Below are 19,927 nucleotides of genomic sequence, written 5' to 3'. Positions count from 1 at the left end.
AAAGCGCAGCTGGTGCTTAGACAAACCTTGACAAGATTTTTCAGCCTGTCTTGTCTGGATTACCTAACTCCAGGCCTCAGTAGCGATAACAAGACATCCTACAGCAAAATATACTGCTGCAGTTTGTGTACAGAAATAAAATAGGACATGACCAGCTCAAGGCAAGCAATCTAAGGAGCCCTATTCATGTGCAGGAAGAGAAGGAACCTTCCACACAGCATCACTCAACACGAGCAAGAAGAAAAAGATTTGCAATGGAGAGACGTAGGACGTTCCTGACAGGTGCTGACAGTATGGGATTGCTAATTCCACATTAGTGATCTGAAATCCCAGCAAAACAGGATTCCTGTGATTTGTAACTGCCCACAAGCACAAATCCTCTGATTGACAGGTAGGTTAACAGAAGCCTATTTCAAACCTACAGTTCAGCATCAGGAAGTGCAAAAGGGTGCTGGAAGGTTTTTAGAAGTTCCTTGTTAAATCACTAAGCAACCAGAGCCAGAGCAGAAGCAGTGTGTTGTAAGAAAGGAATTAAGTGACTGAAGTGTGAGAACAAGACTGACTCAATACAAGCTTCTTTGCATCAGTCCTTAGCAGAAGGGAAATGCTGCATCTCCAAACATCAGAACTTGTAATTCCCTTTCTGCAGGCTACATAACAGTGATTGCACATGGAGATTTCCCTTTAAAGCAGCTGACAGGGTCACCCACCATCCTCATTTAAAAATTCTTTACTGAAGGAGCGAAAGGGATGTGTTTTCCAGCTGAAACGTTTGAGTAAGATAGATGCATAGGCAGAGCAGACGATGCAGACAGCAGGCTGAAGGCAAGTGTTCTTCTCATGGGAAAGCGCAGCTGGTGCTTAGACAAACCTTGACAAGATTTTTCAGCCTGTCTTGTCTGGATTACCTAACTCCAGGCCTCAGTAGCGATAACAAGACATCCTACAGCAAAATATACTGCTGCAGTTTGTGTACAGAAATAAAATAGGACATGACCAGCTCAAGGCAAGCAATCTAAGGAGCCCTATTCATGTGCAGGAAGAGAAGGAACCTTCCACACAGCATCACTCAACACGAGCAAGAAGAAAAAGATTTGCAATGGAGAGACGTAGGACGTTCCTGACAGGTGCTGACAGTATGGGATTGCTAATTCCACATTAGTGATCTGAAATCCCAGCAAAACAGGATTCCTGTGATTTGTAACTGCCCACAAGCACAAATCCTCTGATTGACAGGTAGGTTAACAGAAGCCTATTTCAAACCTACAGTTCAGCATCAGGAAGTGCAAAAGGGTGCTGGAAGGTTTTTGGGATAGCTCAGTGCTAGACCAGAGCTCAGGGAACACAGGCATCTTAGAAATATCTGTAGAGACTATCCAGAGAGAACAAACATCCTTACTCTACTTACAGGGAAAGAACTTTCAAGTCAAGAAGTAGCCAATGCCAACTCATATGCTCTAAGGAACGTGCCACACCTGTCCCAGCTGAGGAGTCCAGGTTGAAGGCACAAGATGGATACTGGCTGTAGGAGAACACCTTTGCTTTACTCCTGGAAGTTTAAGAGCTTGCATGCCTTATTTGAAATGGAGCTAGGATATTCAGAAGCCAGAAAAACTATTTTAGTGGAGGAGACGAGCTGTTGCTGCAAGTTCCACCGTAAGAAAGGGAAAAGAACAAACGTATTGCCTGCTCTTTAGATAGATCACTTCCTAAGCAGCCCTGGAGAGTAGCCATAGTTAACCAAGGGTTCTGGGACACACACAGCTTCCTTTGCAACAACTGCTATGCACACACCACAGCCCACTTTTTCCTTTGTGGAAATGGTATAAATCCATTCTTGAAAATAAGGAAAGGTCTGTACTTCCTCTCTTAATAAGGCAGCAGGTGGGAAAGAACACGAAGTGGAAAAAAGGCCTCCAGATGTCAATGGAGAAGAATAAAAATTAAAATCTAAGTGCTTACGAACAGCTTTGCTAAAACCAAACTTCCTAGCTGAGCCATGCCACACACTGTATGACAAGGACAAATTCTACCCTAAAACTTGGTCTTACAATTGGTTCCTGAGGCCAAGTTTTCTCTCATCTGCTGGACAAAATTCAAGAGCCTCCCATGACTCAGAAGTCTTCATTACAAGCACAGCCAGAGAATACAGCTCTCTACCAACTATCCAGACTGCAAAGACTCCATGAACACCTAAGAGTTCCAGTGACTTAAAGAGCCCTACATCAAGATCATGGCTGGTGACCTGGGCACAAAACCTCCTCCTAACCCTAACTGTAGTAGGGATCTGCACCCAGCAGTTTGCAGAGCAGTGCCCTGGAACAATCAGCTTCCACAAAGTCAAAGAGGCTGTTTTAACAGATTTAGTGTTTTGACACACATAAGGAAAGGGCACGTCTTCAGGCTTAGTCAGGAAAATCTTCAGCATAGATGAGTTCCTGAATTCAGAAAATACAATAATGTCTGATTTCCTGCTGCCACAACTCTCGTCTAGCTAGCTCCTTATGGCAGACAACAGGTTAATGGAGTACTCAGAGGCTGTGTAGAAGCTTTTCTGGGATACATTGCCCGTTACCTGCCCCAGTCTCTTGGCTGAGAGAATACTCTGTGCTTTATCAAGCCAATCGGCTCTGCAGCCCCTGGAGGCACAATGCTGGCTTCCCACCGAGGGTTATCTGTATGCAAAACTCAGGAGGGCAGGTGCCTGCTGGAACAATACAGGTGCTGGCCAGGATGGTACCTGCTAGAGCAGTGAACTGGCTGCAACTGGCTTTTAAGTGCTGATTTTACCCTTACAGATATTCAGCTGTTACAGTTGCAAACGTTACCCCAAGCATTTTTAGAGCACAGACAGCCCCACTTATCACCCTGCAGCAAACCTTGCCTGTTAGTCACCAGCACCAAATACCCCTCCTGTGTGGCAGCCTGAAGTTACACCAGCTCCTCTCATGACACAGAGATAATTCAACCAAGCCTGGAGAGAGGGCATCAGTTCTATCTGCCTCCAGAAAGCAACACCTCATCAGGCCCCAAGGATGGGGGTTCCCTGGTCTCTAAGCCTAGATGGAAAGGTGTCCCAGGCTCTCACTGTTGGATCAGTACAAGGACAAAGTGCCTACAAATGCCAAGAAATGCAGGAGTGTCAGGGTAGTGACAAAGTGGAGTGCCACAAAGTGCCTTAGAAGAGTCTCTTACAGGGAGATAATAGCAACAGCTAGGGGTGGGGTGGGGGTGGGGAGAGATCTCCCTTCTCTGAGATGCTCTGCAAATGTATTAAATATTTATAACCCCAAACAGTAACTGGAATTGAACTGTTTTGAACTCCTGATTTACCAAGCTGCTCTCAAGTCAGCTGCTGTCAAAAACATCACAGCAGGGATGCTTCCCCATGAAAGAAGGAGAGAAATTAGTAACAAATGAAGCCAGAGTGGAAAAACATTGGCAACTGGGAGCACCCGCAGAGAGGTGTATTTCCAGAGTTGGGTTTTTTAATACTGCTTTTGAGAAAAGACATCTTCCAGAGCAGCTATTTTATAACTGCAAACTTCAGTGTCTCCTCTCAGCCTTGACAGCGACCCCCTTCTCACACAAATAAGGCAACAGTTGCAGGAACAAGTGAGGAAGAGAAAAAGGGAGACATACAGGAGGACAGGGGAAAGATGCTGCAGTTCTCTGCACAGGACACAATGGAGCTAGATGGTTCTGTTTTCCAACCCTTAAAAAAACCCAAACCAAAATAAAATAGCAGAACATACAATGTCAGGACAACGTGTGATGAAAGGAGATAACTGGGGCACAGGAAAAGAGAAAACCTGCATCAAGAGTGGTCAAACCAAATGCCTGAGACCCATCAACAGCTCTGGGCTCAAGCAGCTCCTCTAATTCTCTGGCTAGCAAGATGTTTTCCAGCTCCCCAGGCTTGATATGCATGTGAAGCCAAATGGCAAGTCTTGGGCCTTGTGGGGTCCAAGCAGAATGCGAGCGCGTGTGCAGGCTTGGAAGAGGGAGGTAGCCACACCGACAGCGGGGCAGGGTGGGCAGGGGCATCAAATGGTCTGATAGTGTTGTCTCAGTCTTGCCTGCAGAAACTCGTGGGTCAGGTTGTGCCGAGTGATTATCCCAACAATCTTAAAGAGGAAGAAAAGAGGAAAAAAGATACAAGTCAGTATCACAGATGTGCCACCAAGACGTGCACGGTAGAGCTGTTGTTCTTTCCAACCCCCAAAAAAGAGGGAACTTGTAAGCAGTTCTTGACCAATGCTGAATTACAGTGGGTTCAAGTTCAAATCTCACCAAAAAAATACCCCTCCCTCTCCCAGGACTTATCTACAGGCAAGACACTGCTTTAACTACACCCAAACAGACAGCTTGACTGCTGCTATCTTGTCTGGACACAGCAGTAGTTACCCCTGCACAGGAAGGGAAATCCTGTCCATGTTAGACAGCATGGGGATGTAACAAAATCCTTTGGAAAGTGAAAACTGTAATTTGGAAATAACAAAGCTGTCTCTTATGTCTTCATGAGAGACATTTCTGCTATGCCACATGATGCGACTGCAGATAGCTTGTATCAGATACATTCTAGGAAGCTCTAAAGATCTAAACGGAAATGGTAAAGACTAGCTAAGTGGTGACTGCATGCTGGCCATCCCTAGCTGGCAAGTCACAAAAGGGACCCTCTCCCAGCCTGCTGGGGAAACAGTCAAACCACATGTTTCAGCTGATGAAACACCTCAGTAATTTTACACATTGAAAGAGTTTAGAACTAGGCTGCTATCTAGTACTGCAAGAGCATCTTGTACTAAACATGGAATTAATCAACATCTCTTGTTTTCAACCAACAGGCTCTGCAGAGTAGCTATTAGGAACCCCAAGAGGCAAAAAAATCACTGCTGTCTCACAAGGACAGACCAGTTCAGCCTTAAGGGAAACAGTTTCTTATGTTTATAGGAAGTTACTGACACCTACTGGCTATTCCTGAGCATTGTAGATGGCAAAGAGAAGTACAGTGAATCAAGCACAAACCATTCAAAGACTCCTTATTTTGCTGCTCCTGCGAGTAGGAACAGAATGCAAGTTCCCTTCCAGCAGAAAATCCTCCTGCCCTAACACACAGGAAATTCTGCTCTTGGCCTTGAATAACACCGTAAGAGGAAGCCATATCGGTAGCCTCTGATGAGCTCAAGGCCTTTCAACAGGTACAAGACAGTAAGAGCTTCCACATGCTGCCAACCTGAGACAGGAGACTGCATGTCCTCCCTTTGAAGGGAAAGCAGGAAGCAGGCTTGGACACAAAAGATGGTAAAAAAATCATAGTAATCAACACTGCTTCAGGGCCTTAAGATGATCACAGCCTGGTCTCTTTAAAGCGTTTCTGTTTGATGTTAAAAGAGATCTTAATTCTCCCAAAGGTGGAAAGCATTGCAAAAACCACAGTGGCTCCCTTGCTCAGCCAAGACAAAATGGAGACAAGGACTCACCTCTCCAACTGCGTTCACAACTGGTAAATGTCTGAGTCCCATTGTCCTAAACAGGTTGAAGACTTGTGACACATGAGTGTTTGGAGAGACAGCAAAGGGCGATGGGTTCATGTATGGGGTGACATCCTAAGGAAGAAAACCAGTTATATTATTTACAAGAGGCAGTTTCACTATCTCTGGGAATCACTAACAAGCAATTCCTACAATTCCTCCAATGCACTGATCTCTGGACAGGGTATTGGACTGTGGGCATCTTCTATGTCTTCACAGATATGAAATTATTTTAGGAACCTCAATTTGTCACAGTTTGTTTGAACACTGTAACCTATGATCTTCAGAGCCCAATGCTGCAGAAAGCCTCTGAGCAGGATAAATGCAGGTCCATGAAAATAAGAATGTGTATTAAAAAAGCACTTTGGCTTACACAGCAACCTTCTTGTCACAAAGACAGGGACAGGCCTGCCACTAACTGAGCTGCCAGCACAGAGTTCCAAACAGATATCAGCCGTTTGCCTGTCCAGTCTCACTCAAGCAGGAGTCTAATCTAGAAGGAAGTTAAACTAGGCAGCCAACACCTTATTCTGAAAGTAAAGCACCTGTGTGCAATGTTACCTCATAGCAGGTATCAGGGTTGATTTCCACACGCAGACAAGGCTGACTGAATGCATAAGTAGTACAGAATGTTGGCCACTGCACCCAAGGGTGGACTTAAACATGCTCTCAGCTTTTTTTAAAGGCTCGGGACAGTCGTAAACATGTATCAGAAAACACTGTCACATTGCAGTGTATCTCTTACCACTATCATGCGAGGGTTCAGCAACGTGAGGTCCAGGTCATGGATGTCTGGATAGCGGGGATAATCCTCTGACATCTCTGCATGGGACAGACGAGGCTGACTTGCACTCTGCAATTAAAACAAATCCCACTGAACAGATGTGTCACCATCCCAGAAAGTACATGGGCTGCAAGCAGCACAGCAAACAATGCCTCCCACTTGCTCACCCAGATCAACTTCTCCTCCCATGCCCACACATACAACCGCAGAGGCACTCCTAGCAGCTCATCTCAGAATGCAGCAGTACAAGCCCAAACCTATACAGGCATTTAGCCAAGAGTGCAACAGATCTGCTTTCCAACCTCTGACAGACCTACACTCAACACTGGAGGGCAGCAACAAATCAGCCTTGTGGAAGATGGGCCTCAAAACACAAATGCTCATACTGATCTCAGGGATACAGCTGACACTCTCCTGGTAAAACCTTGGCATGCAGCAGTAAAAACACGCAGTATACACTGCTGGTTGCTCTATTTGTATTTAATATCTGCTCTCCATTCTCCAGTTCTGACACTATTCACTTTTATGCAACAAATGAGTCTGTTGGTTTATTTTTTAAACAGTAGCTGTCCTCTTTTCCTGGGGGTGCTTAAACAGAAATTAAATTCTCTTTAATCTAGCACTGCAAGGGAAAATTCATATTATACCTCTACAGTTTTTAAACCACAGATGCATTCCTTAAAGTACACAAATAGGTACATTCTTTTTGGCAGCCCATAAATATCGTTCCCGACCTTCTCAGCCAAGAAGGTAGGGATGTGTCTGCCTACAATTCCTGATTAGGAAGACTCACCGACTGGCTCTCAGAGTAACAAACACCTCTGACAAGGAGGGTGACGAGTTGTGAGCGCAAGATCAAGCCGTGGAATGTCAAAGGTCTGAAGCGTTCCTCCATGGTCCACTCTTCACTGGGAGACTGGTCAGGGTACAGGTTGGGGTAGGGAGTATATCTGTGACAGATTTAACATACTGTAAGTTGCATGAACTTAATGAGACACACATACCCCCACCTCCAAAACAGCAATAGCTATTTCAGCTCTTTGCAACCCTCTCCTGAACATTTCAGGGACTCCTGCTAAAGACAAGCAAGTCTTTTCTCCACCAAACAAAATAGCAGAGGGGTCAGGAGCCATTACCACGGGCAGAGTATGACAACAGCAGCAGAATGGAGACAGTCTCCTAACCCTCAATTTCAAATCACTTGTTACTAAAGCAATTTTCAGTGCCAAATTATTCAGATTCTACTGAAAGCTGAAGCATCTGGCGAAACATCCGGGTCAGGACTCCACTCATAAGCGTCACAATCTCTAGGTCAGAAACTGATTCACTAGACTGGGCTCCTGCTTGGAAGCAATTGCAGTACAAGCCTGGTGACTCAACTCAGCTGCAGGAAAGGTGGTATGAGTATTATGGCACAGAGCCATTAGCTCCTGTCTTGGGAGAGGTGAGCTTTGCAGAGCCCTCATGGTTTTGCACACAAGAGGGCATTGATTTCTACGGAGATTTCCCCAGGTATTCCATCCTCTCCAGGAAATATTTCTGGATAGATGTTTGATGGAAATTTAAGTTAACAGGTTGGACACCATCAAGCCATTAGCCTAGGACTCGGTCATAGGTGTGAGCCCCAGCACTGGCTGATGAGACCTGACAAGTCACCTCTCCTAAAACGTGGCACTGTTTCCTCTTACATATGGGATGACAGGGACTGTATGAAGCATCACAACACATGTCAACGTATAGAAACACCCTGTTTCCATACGTTTGTGCCTACCAGGATCTCACCTTCTCTCTAGCATCTGTTGCAGCAGATCCTCCTTTTCTGGTGGCTCCTCTGTTGCTATGTGCTCGTCACACATGTTACGCAATTCACTTGAAGGGTAGGATTTCATGGACTGACTACGCTTGCGCTGCTCTCCAGCTCGGGTGAGGATGCTAGATTTCTGAATACAGCAAACAATTTTCAGATATGCCCTTAAGCAGGTCAACGGTTATCCAAGAGCGACAATGAACTATTTAATCATAGCTCTATGTCACCAGATAAGTTGTTCCTGAGACAGTGCGTCTGCAGTACTTGTAAGAATAGCAGGACTGCACTCCTGTACTCTCCTTGGACAGAGAACCTGGAGTTTAGAAACTCTGGCACCCTTTTTTGCTAGAGCACAAGTACGCCACAAGCACATTCATTACTCATTCTGACCTTAAAATTTAAGTTTCCCAGGAGACTAAAGCACCTGCCCCACTACCCCTCCTACAAAGGAGAGAAGCATTTAGGCACCTACTACTGATCTCAAAGGTGAGTTCAGTACTTCAGTGCCAAATGCAAACTTTTTCCATGTCTATCCTAAACAGGTGACTTAGTCCTCTTAACTTTTGCCTCTAGGAATGTATCAACACAGGCCAGGGGATGAAAGGATCAAGAGCAGCCCTGCTGAGAAGGACTTTGGGGCTACTTGTGGATGAAAAGCTGGACATGAGCAGACAACATGCACTCATGGCCTGGAAGGCCAACGCTATCCTGGGCTGCATCAAAAGTAGCATGGCCAGCAGGTCAAGGGAGGCGATTCTGCCCCTCTACTCTGCTCTGGTGAAACCCCACCTGGAGCACTGCATCCAACTCCAAAGCCCTCAGCACAGCACAGACATAGACCTGTTGGAGCAGGTCCAAAGGAGGGCCACAAAAACGATCAGGGGGCTGGAACACCTTTCCTACGAGGGCAGGCTGAGAGAGTTGGGGTTGTCCAGTCTGGAGAAGAGAAAGCTGTGGGGAGACTTGATTGCAGCCTTTCCATACTTAAAGGGGGCTTATAAGAAAGATGGAGACAAACTTTTTAGCAGGGCCTGTTGTAATAGGACATGGGGTAATGGTTTTAAATTAAAAGAGGGTAGATTTAGACTGGAAGAATTTTTTTTTACAATAAGGGTGGTGGAACACTGGAACAGGTTGCCCAGAGAGGTGGTAGATGCCCCATCCCTGGAAACATTCAAGATAAGGTTGGACTGGGCTCTGAACAATCTGATCTAGTTGAAGATTTCCCTGCTCATTGCAGGGGGGTTGATCTAGGTGATCTCTAAAGGTCCCTTCCAACCCAACACATTCTATGAGTCTTACCTTGAATTTGATGTTGTTACTTATCAGTTGATTTCCCTTCATGAACTCCCTCTCATTGCCCCGGTTCTCAGTCACTACAGGGAAGGCATGATGGACAGTTGTGCGCAGGATGCTAACAAGAGACTGGATCCTGGTGTGTGGGTATACATATGTCAGGTTGGGTTCCATGATGTCACTGGCTCGTAGCCTGAGGAAACAAATCCAAGATTGCTGCATGTATCACATCAGCAACAGAAGGCTGGTGATGCACAAACAAGGCAACAAACCAGTCCCAAAACCAGATCCTGAAGGAGTCTGCTGCAGTTTAGTTCTGCCAGCTCCTTGTATCTGTGTGCTCAGCTTCACTGTGTTATTAGCCACGCTGGCACAATTGATCTTCTTATAATTTTTTTTTTTTTTTAATGTAACATTGCAGCAATGATGCACTATAGGCAAGGAAAAAGGTTCCAACACAGAAAGTGTTTAAACACTACTGGGAAAAGACGACAGGTGGGAAAAAGATGAAATTCTGCAAGAAGCAAAGTCCAGTGGAGCATTTTCACAGAGTTCTTGCTGAACCTCACAAGTCTGCTCCTTAGATCTCCACCTGTCCACCACTCCTCAGAAAGGGCTCCAGCACCTCCTTCCTGTCGCAGGCCTGATACAACTCCCAACCCCTCTCACAGCAGTCCTCCTCACAGCTGCTCCTCTCCAAGCAGCCAGATTCATTGGAGATGAAGCATCATCCCCCCACACTACAGCATTCCTTTCTGAGCAAGAACCGTACCACAGACTCTAACCCACAGCCCAGCCAAGAGAAGCAGCCTTACTTATCCATTTCCACCTCTGTTTCCCACTCCAGAAGAGGCACTCCTCGCAGGTTCACATGGATATCATAGATGCCTTTGTTGAAAAAGTCTCCTGTCCATTTGGCTACCTGCAGAGCAAAGAGGTCTACTGAGTTGTTGCTCCAAGTACAAGCTTATCATAGCCCTGGAAGCAACAGAGATTCAGGGCCAGCACATGTTCCAGCAGTCTGCAAGAAGCCAGAGCTAAGGCCCCGCACTCACCATGAGGGTGATCATTATTGGGAGCCCATAGGTGATCTCGTTGGTGGATTCAATTAGGATGACGGTCAGACTAATTGTCATGCGGACCACTCCTCCCAGGAATGCTGCTGCCCCAATCAGTGCAAAGGTTCCTGAGTAGATGTGATCCAGGCCAATGTAGCTAGGGCGAAACACAGAGCCCAGAGATTAGAATAACCTGACTGGGAGCTCAGCGTGTGTCTGCAGCACATCTCACACACGTACGCACACTCAATGCACCTTTTGAGGAGGTTGGCGACCAGGCGTCCGAAGGCAGCCCCACAAAGCAGTGATGGCACAAAAAGACCACTGGGCACGGAGATCCCGTATGTCCAGCAGGAGAGTAAGAAATAGAGAAGGAAGAACAAGGACAGTGTGACTGGGCTGAAAGTACCTGCAACACAAGAAGAATCATGACTAAAGGGGCACAGGTCTGTCAGACAAAGACAGTAGTTTTGCACCATCCACCCCTCAGCTCACAGCAGGCTCATCTCACAACAGCTATTTAGTCTCCCAGTCCAGACACACATGAAGACAACGAGTAAGTGAAAAAGAGAGGAAAAGCAGGCCTTTCTTCCCACGGAAGAGGCTTTCTACCTGTTGTACCAGCAGTCCCCCAGAGCCATGATGGCCTGAAGATGCTCTTAGCCTTGTGGTTCTTATGACAAGGCAGTTTCAAGAAAGATGAAGCACTGAAGCTGAAGCATGGCATGGCGCCCTGTCTTTTAGCTACTTACCGTCCTGGTGGAAGAGCTGCAAGATGGCTGACTCCTGAGGGTTGAAGAAGAGTGTGGCCATGTCATTGTAGGTTTCATTTGGGCAGAAAAAAGTTTTGATGCTTGAATTCACGTCCTCTGACATACCCTAATGCAGGACACAAAAGACACGAACAGTTAAAATCCACTCTCCTACATTAGCCTTTGTGCAGAATGGGAGTAACCCTTCTGTATAGGGCTGCCAGCCCACACTTTGGGAAGTTCAGACCGAACATCAATAGCAGAGATGGGGCCTGCAACATCAATGGGCTTCCTGATTCACAGCTTGAGCTGCTTCACCAAAGTATGAAAACACAAAGGGCAGCTTTCATTATTACCCTAAGCTTCTGCAACAGTCCACAGGCTTTCACTGAAGTTCTGTTATGTGCTGCACACTGTCAAAAGCTCATTATGTGCCTGTGCTTCTCCGGAGGGTGAACAAGATGATGGGGACGTATAATCTGCACAAAAGTTCCCTCACCTGCAGGGTCAGAGTGTCATTGCCACTATGACTGGTGGAAGACATCTGCCGGCACTCCCCCAGAACCATGGAGGCTACAAAGACCACAACCGTGGTAGTCAACGACACCAGCAGGCTCTCCAAGACCCTGCAAGTACACAATAGAAACCACAGACTGAAGCCACACTCAGCCCCATAACCCAGTCCCAGCTCTGCACACAACTTTGATAAGGTTGCAAAAAGATGCAGTCACCACAGCTTAATGTCAGAAGCAGGGGACTCTGCAAGTCAATCTGAATGATGACTTAGTTGCCAGGCATTGCATTAACTCCCCTTTCTAATTGCCTGCCCCCAAAAGGAGCTATTTCTGCCCAGAGAACACATGATAGTCACGTATAAAAAGCCACAGGGAAGGGTTCAGTGATGAGGCTGTTCACACGGAAATGATGTTCTGTAGATCCTTACAGGGCAGAAGTCTAGACAGGACTAGACATGTTGATGCATAGTCTCTCATAATCTCCTTTATTTTCTAACTGCTGAAGTACACTTTTTTTTTTAAAGCTGGGCTTCTTACTTAGGATTGTCTAGAGCAAATGAACAGCTATTTTCCAGAATTACACAGCAATTCCCTCTCTAAATAGCACAGATATTAGCTCAGTTGTGGATTTAATGAGCCAAGATTTAAAAAAAAAAAAAAAAAAGAGAGAGAGTGGAATCAGCTATTCGTTCTACATCTGTTTGGACAAGACATACAAAAATACTACATGGAGACAAAGCTCTGGTTTGTTCAGCTATAGCCTTTATAATAAAAGAGCTCCCTTCACAGCCCTTGCAAGGGGGGCTGCAGCTCTCTCTGTACCACCAGAGTAATTACAAAAATGCAGAGGGACTGCAACATCTGTTTTCTGGTGTTCACTTTTAAGTTCTATGCAGGCTTCGTTTTGTCATTTCAAATAGTATGTCTGGAACTTCTTCCAACCCCTCTCACCAGGTCTTCTAGATTGATGTGCAAACTCAAGATCTAGATCCCTGCGCAAACTCGAGAGAGCACAAATACCTGACCAGCTTTGGCTTGGGATGCACGTTCCGCATCCGGTACTTTGCAAGTCTCTTGTTCAGGCAGTTGAAGGTGGCTCCAAGAAGGCCTCCTACAATTCCCATCAGAATGAAGAAGCCCAAGTCCACAGCTGTCCAGAGGTGGCATTTCTTATCAGACTCGGAACACTATATCCAGAAAAGCATTAAAAAAAAAAAAAGCATTAGAGTAGTTGCAGTTTCCTACCAACACTTCTGTCTCCACAGCAGGAGACTTTCAGCAGCTTTGACCAAAGGAAAACAATTCTGTCTTTGGCTATCAAGGTACTACAGCTAAATATCAACTGCCCTTCACTGAAATACAAGCATGAATAAAAAAAACAGAAAGAAACACCAAATCAACAAGAGACTGGGGTGGGGGGAAAATAACAGCACTAAATCTTACCTTAAACTCCCCAAAGTTCAGCAGCCCAGGGAGCTGGAAAGACCCCCAACTTCCAAACTGAATCCCAGAGCGGAAAAAATTCAGGGTGAAGGTGGCAGCCATGGAACAGAAAAGCTAAGGAGGTTAAAAAAAAAAAAGGAAGAACTAAACACTCCCAAAATTAAGATTGGCAATTGGCAGTCAGCTCTTCTTTGAGACATGCCTGGGGAAAGGAACCTCAGAGCCTTCTCAAACTTTAGGGAAATAGTCCTACCAAGGTCTAACACCCATTCCCTGCTGCAGAAGAGAGCAGGGCTAGAATGGACTACTATAATCATCCGATTTGGTTTCCCGCAGAAGAAGTTAGGAACTTCACCTAGTAATTTTGCAGCAAAAACTCTCTCCCCCCCCAATGCTAATTTGCAGTTACAAATCAGTTACAAGGCACTAACACAGCTTGTTTAGAGTTGGAATTGAGGTCTTCATTGGCTCTAAGAGTTGCCATCTTGGTAAATCCCCTTGTGCCTTTTATCCCCACTGAGAAAGAACAGACTAACTGAACCCTATCAACAGGACATTATAATGCAAAAAACATCATGAAATCCAATACATTTTTAAAATACTGTCAACTTCATGAAAGTAGGCACTAGAGGCAGAGAAATCAGCAACCTGAAGGCATGTGACATTGCTGCAATACAGCTTGCCAAGGCAGAGAACAGCAGAAAGAAATCTAGCACCTGCCTACTCTGTCTGCTTCCAAAGGATCGGACTGCAAAGAGCCCAGGCACAAAAGCCCTTTCTCCCAGGTACACTAAATCTGCTACCTACAGCATTGCCCCAGATAGTTCCAGATAGTACCAGACCCATCTCTGCTCTTGATCTGTAGTAATTCTGGAGCACTCAGAGCAGGCAATCTCTCTCCTGCCAGAAGAGCTCGGGAGGAGACGCAGGATAATCTGAACGCCCTCATGGACAATACTTCCCAAAGGTCCAGTTCAAGGAAGACACACACGAAGAGCCAGAGCCATTACTCACCACTTTCCATGTAAGTCCCTGGTTCCAGAAGGAGGAACCTTCTTCCAAGCTGAAAAGAGTGCCCCCAATTGGGGCCCCAAAGGCAGCTGCAACCCCTGCAGCAGCTCCAGCAGATACAAAATCCCTTTTATCCCTGAAATGAAGAAGAAAACAATCTCAGTTTAACAAGTAGAGCTCTGGAGGTGCTTAGATTCTGCAAAGTAAGAGACCTTCCCATTTATGGATATATCCCAGGGATACAGGAGCAACAGCTGGGAGAAGTGCTGGCCATGGCAGGCAACACCATTTATTAAGTTGCCTTAATTAAGTCGTTGCAGCATTGTGCTCTTTTTCTAGAGAACAAATAGAGCTCAACACTGTGGCACTACACAACTGCCCAGTATACAAGGAACCATCCCAAACTGTGGGGCTCCAGCATCACTTGAAAGAACTACAGAGAGGGAAGGCCAAAGTTTTATTCACAATCAGGTGGATCAGCCTTCTCTGGAGTATATTTTGCTCATAAGAGGTGAGTAACTGAGCTTGTTCCCAACAATGAAGCCATTTAACCATTTAGATTAAAGCTTTTAAATGGGTAGAGATTTTCTGAATAGTTCAAAAGAGCATCAATGAAGATGGAGACCAGAGCAGAGCAGCATGGAAGAGTCAAGTCCTGGTGTTGTCTTGCTGCAGAATGAAACTGCAGGACACTAGAGAGAAACTGGAAAACCAACTGACTGATTCATCTCAGCCCACCACCCTTCTCCCAAGGAAGTCTGCTCGTTCATCCTCCTCTCCCCTCCTCCACATCCTGGGTACAGTACCTGTCACTGCGGAAATAGGGAAAGTTAAATTGGATCTTCCTCAAAGAGATGCTCTGGAACTACAAACAAAATAAGGATTTAGAAACATAGGAGATGGAAACTTACTCCTCACAAGTACTCTTACAAAGCAGTGGTGTGACCAGGCCAGCGACCCAGGCCAGCACTAACCTGTGGCAAACCCGCACCCACGACAGCACCACTGTGAATCATTGGACCCTCCTTCCCGACAAAAAGACCTGGAAAAACAGGACTGATGAGGCAACACACGCCCCCTGCCCTCCCTTGCTGACAACACCAGAAGAGATCAGCTGACCACTCCCATGCCATGGCACAGTGCCCTGTGACAAGCCTGCAGCTCCTCCCTCTCCCCTCAACCCTCCAAATGTTTGTGAAGACTTGCACAAACTTGGCATTCAAAGTGGGTGGAACCATTCAAAGTCAGCTGTTACAGAGACTCTGAACTCTCCAGGTTACTCTGCCCTGCTGCCTAGAACTTAGCCTCCTTCAGGCTGCTCTAGATAATGTGTTCTGGAGAATTCTCAGGTCTCCCTCTTGGACTGAGACACAAAGAGCCACTTCTGACTAGCCCACCCAGAAAAGTACCTGTTCCCCAAACAGACCCAATCCTTCTGTCTATTTTCTACTCTATATGTGCATTCAGGGCTCATCACTCTGCTCCTGCCCACCAAAATATTACTGGAAAGGCAGAAGAAACCTTTTGTGCCCTAGGTACAGCAGGGACAGCATTTTTACCCCTTCAGTGATTCCTTACCCCAACAAGATCAAGACATCACAGGCCTTCTTACCTCCTGCCACACTGAAGAGCACTCCCATAGCTTTGCACACCACTGTCCGGAGACGCACAACCCCTGGAACCTTTACTCCGTTGAGGTAGCACTTAATTTCAGGAATTCCTGATCCAGCTGCTACAGGCTGCAGAAAAGAAACACCAGTGCTGTGTTGCATCGATTTCATAGCTGACCAACAATATCTCATCAGAGAGCACAGCAAGGGACCAAGAGAGTCTGCTTAGCTAAATCAATTAGCACTGTGAAGTTAGTTTGATGTCTTGGGGCAGAAAGTGCTTCTGGCAAGAAGGAAACTTCATACCCAGGACCTGTGTGACAGCAAAGGGAGGCTGTGCAAGGAGCAGCAGCAGACCTAAGTCTTACTTGGATCAGGACCAGAAGGCTGGCAAGAAAAACAAAGGTCAGGTTGAACCCCAGTAGCTCCAGCAAGGACAAGGCAAGACAGCCTTTCTCAGTGCATTCTTCCACCGCTGCAGGGACAGTTAAGGAAAAGAACAACGTTCCCACCACCAATACACAATCATTTGGCACTGTCTGGGGGTCCCACTGGCATCAAGAGCCAAGCCTGCACTTCCTAATCCAGCCAGGGCACATGGCACAACCCATCAGGAAGCCAAGTGTCCTTTTTGGAGCTCAAGACTGAGCTACAAAGGAAACCACTCATTCTTAAAGGGATTAGCCTTTGCCTATGTACATGATACTGGAACCATTTCTTGGTTTCAAGGGCTGAATTACATAAGCAAGTTGAAGACTTGTTAATCATTAACAACATGACTGATGGCAGAAGTCAGAGAGTCAGCTGTTCTGAGCAAAACACGGCAACAGAAAGGAAAAGGTCACTTGAGTCTAACAGGAACCCACACACTAGGTAAAAGATACAGCTTTGTACCACCCGGAGCTTGAGCTGGGTAAAGAGCCGTACGAAGAAATCCACAAAGAGGCCCACCTATGAAAAAGAAGACAGATCTGCCATCAGAAATTACTACATACAAGTAACAAAGACCACCCTCTCATTAAGTCCTACAAGAAGTATGCACACATGGGAGGGCAGAGAATGAAGGCAGCAAAAGAAGCATTCTTCAGAGTAAACTAATTTCAGAAGCTCAGATTTGCTGCCTCCCTCATTCTCACTGGGACAGATCCATCTCAGAATTATTCCTGAAGAGATGCATTTCAGAGTACTGATCTGGTAGCATTTTTAACACCCACAACATACTTCAGGGTACAGAAGAAAGCTGGTGTTTAACTGGGGCATACAATCAGCAAAGCTAATTTTCAAACACTCTAGAAAGCACACACAGTGAAGCTAGTACTGCCAAACACTAAAAACATATAGTTCGACTATAAATTGGCATCTTTTTTTTCCTTAAGTGCTCACTTCAGACAAGTTTTCCTGCATGCAGAATTAAAGGATTTGCCAGAATACTTTGCAAAGAAAGCACAGCAAGATCTGGAAGAAAAAAAGGCTTCCTGGAAAATAATCTAGCAACAACGTGCTATAATTCCCAAAAGACAACTCCAGTTACTAAGCTCTCTGTTTCACGAAAGAGAACATTTCTAAATTATTCCTGCTCAGTCTCCCGAATTTTCCTCAGTCCCCAGACAGCATGACCCTTACCAGTCCTGTGCAGACTCCAATAGCAAAAACCATCACCCACTTCACTGCTTCGTATCTCTGAGCTTTCTGTTTAGGAAGAGGATTTAAAAAAAAAAAAAAAAAGCCAAGTCAAAGCAACATAGAAACGGGGATCAGAAAAAGGTGGGTTTGGGCTCCACAGCTCAATTACAGCTAGAATGGTAAATCAGCAGAAGATGGTCAGAACAGCAAACTGAAAATAGGGAACTGAAAGTGCTGAACATCTCGCTCACTTTAAGCTTGAGGATCAGAACAGATGCTGGGAGCTATAATCGCCACATATATTTTTATTATTTTCATAGAGAAACAAAGAGAGCACATGGAATTTCTTTTATAAAGAAGAAAAAAGCCCACAAAACTTCCCATAGTGGAGCATATTTAGAATCATAGAATGGTTTGGGTTGGAAGGGGCCGTTAAAGATCATCCAATCCACCTGCCCTGCCATGGGCAGCAACACCTTTCACTAGATCACGTTGCTCAAAGCCCCATTCAGCCTCATCTTGAACACTTCCAATGAGGGAGCATGGGTGACTTCTCTGGGCAAATTTCTCTGGATGATTTCCACAGTTTTAGCTCTCAAGCTAATGAAAAAGAAAGAACAAGGTCCTACCTTGTTGTCCATGCTCTCCAAAACTTCCAAGTATGGGTCATTGATACAGCGATCATAATCCAAGCTCTGAAAGAATGCCAAAAGGTCAATTTAAGAAAATCAGCTGCAGCAGATTGTGCAAAAAACCTATGGATGGAAGACCTTTTTAAAGATTACAGAAGTCATTATTACCCCCACAGTAAGTTTTGCAAACAACAGGAGGAGAAAAAACTCCTGGAAACAATTTCATTTAAATATTTCCAGCAGAGTCAGACCCTGAGAATCAGGAAGTGAAAGAACAGACCAATTTCACTGCCCAAGCTGAGACAGACAGAGAACCAAACAGGAATACGACTCATTAATACAACTTTAAATTAAAGCAAGTCACATTGTACAGCTTTAGATTTTACTTCTTTAAGCACCTCCAATTTGACAGTGCAGGGGATAACACTAGATCTTTGTATTTAACTTCTCACTACAACAGAAACACTAGGTAGGAATTCCTCTCCAGATGAACAGCATTAATTCTTAAGCTTATCACAGCAGGGAGTTAAATGCAACATAGAGCTGCCCAGTCGTACTCACAAAGTACCACTAGCTTCTCTCTACATCAACTTCACCTTTTCAAGCCAAGCAGTAACAGGCTGAGCTGGTGACACTCATGCTGACAGCAACCGCTCTAAACAGCTCAGGGCCACCACACAGACATGCGAAACACAAAAATATTCTGTAAGAAGCAGGATCCGATAGATGGGAAGATCTGCTGTGAGCCAGCATGACATCAGAGACCGCTGTTAGGCAACAGTGATCAAGTAGCTACAGATGCTTTCTACAGTCATGAGGAAACAAGACCACTGCATCCTGTAAATCTCACATTAAAAAAAGTGGAACAATGCAGCAGACACTGAAAATGAATTTTCTCTATAAGAGTCTGACTTAAGCAGTGGATGTTCAAGCTCTACTCACAGAGTTTTAACCCCGAAATGTATAATGATTAGGACCAAGCACAGTAACTCTTGGTATTTCTGCTGGTGCCAATGCAATCTAACTAGTGACGCATTTTGAGTAACTGCCCCATTGCAAACTCAAACAGATCAGAACTTGTCTGTAGTTCTTTCCACATTTCCCACCTCATAGTCTTTGCGTGGAAGGATCTCATCCTCCTCTTCATGAGTTTCTCCTAGGGTCGTCTGCAAAACAAACGAATGTGGGAAAGGAAAATTATCAGGGGAATGAATGCATGTACAGGTGCTCATGAACATTGGTAGCAAAGCCAAAATTAGGCAAGGCCTATGCCACTACTGCTTATAAAGTCAGAGGATGGATTACCAGACCACCAACTACTTTGAGGTAACTGTATAGGATCTTACCTTAAAGCTTGCCCCTCAGCAAGAATACACTACATTATTTCTATATGGGAGCTGCCCACAGAATAGTAAAGCAGAGTACTAAACCTACAACCCAGCTTCCTTCACAGCAACAGACTACAGGGAAGCACAGGACAAGAAACTTGCACAGACAGCATTCCCCCATGCAGGTCAACTGTTGGGAGCCCCTGCCAGAGCCACTCCCCGCTAATGGCTGCAAGGGGTGCTGTACCCGGCCGGGAGGAGCAGCAGCGCAGGCTGAGGCACTGGCCACAAGGGCTAGGGATACCAGGCCCAGCCAAAGCAAACGTTGTCTGGGGTACCAGGACAGTGCGAGCCGAGGCACCGGCAGCAGCAGCAGCTGAGGTACTGGGCCCAACACGAGGCAAAAGAGCGGGAACGGGCTGAAGTACCAGGCCCTGAAGCGCCGGACCGAGCACAGGCAGAGGTACCGGGCCCTGAGGCGCCGGCACCAGGGTCTGAGGTACCGCACCCTGAGGCGGCGGCACCGAGGGCGGGCTG

General features: G+C 45.8%; 1 protein-coding gene across 3 annotated transcripts; it reads right to left on the bottom strand.

Moving 5' to 3' along the window:
- Positions 1 to 469: 469 nt before the first annotated feature.
- Positions 470 to 19,469, bottom strand: CLCN6 (chloride voltage-gated channel 6). Of its 3 annotated transcripts, XM_035901831.1 has the most exons (23): positions 19,409 to 19,469; positions 19,169 to 19,228; positions 18,060 to 18,125; positions 17,431 to 17,496; positions 16,692 to 16,758; positions 16,176 to 16,282; positions 15,810 to 15,936; positions 15,172 to 15,239; positions 15,004 to 15,062; positions 14,201 to 14,333; positions 13,187 to 13,300; positions 12,764 to 12,930; positions 11,728 to 11,854; positions 11,229 to 11,355; positions 10,732 to 10,885; positions 10,474 to 10,633; positions 10,234 to 10,340; positions 9,425 to 9,611; positions 8,098 to 8,255; positions 7,109 to 7,265; positions 6,277 to 6,384; positions 5,481 to 5,606; positions 470 to 4,127 (listed from the first exon to the last, which is right to left on the bottom strand). In XM_035901831.1, the coding sequence occupies exons 3-23, from the start codon at positions 18,069 to 18,071 to the stop codon at positions 4,047 to 4,049; spliced, it is 2,412 nt and encodes an 803-aa protein (XP_035757724.1). In that variant the 5' UTR covers positions 18,072 to 18,125; positions 19,169 to 19,228; positions 19,409 to 19,469; the 3' UTR covers positions 470 to 4,046. The 3 variants fall into 3 exon arrangements, with proteins under 3 accessions (XP_035757724.1, XP_035757725.1, XP_035757726.1); XM_035901832.1 differs by lacking the exons at positions 19,169 to 19,228; positions 19,409 to 19,469 and adding an exon at positions 18,624 to 18,709; XM_035901833.1 differs by lacking the exons at positions 16,692 to 16,758; positions 17,431 to 17,496; positions 18,060 to 18,125; positions 19,169 to 19,228; positions 19,409 to 19,469 and having other exon boundaries at positions 16,165 to 16,179.
- Positions 19,470 to 19,927: the final 458 nt, after the last annotated feature.

This window comes from Egretta garzetta, unplaced genomic scaffold (genome assembly GCF_000687185.1).
Source record: "Egretta garzetta isolate BGI_Z169 unplaced genomic scaffold, ASM68718v1 scaffold69, whole genome shotgun sequence".
Classification (NCBI taxonomy): Eukaryota; Metazoa; Chordata; class Aves; order Pelecaniformes; family Ardeidae; genus Egretta; species Egretta garzetta.
This window is presented reverse-complemented; position numbering and strand designations above follow the sequence as displayed.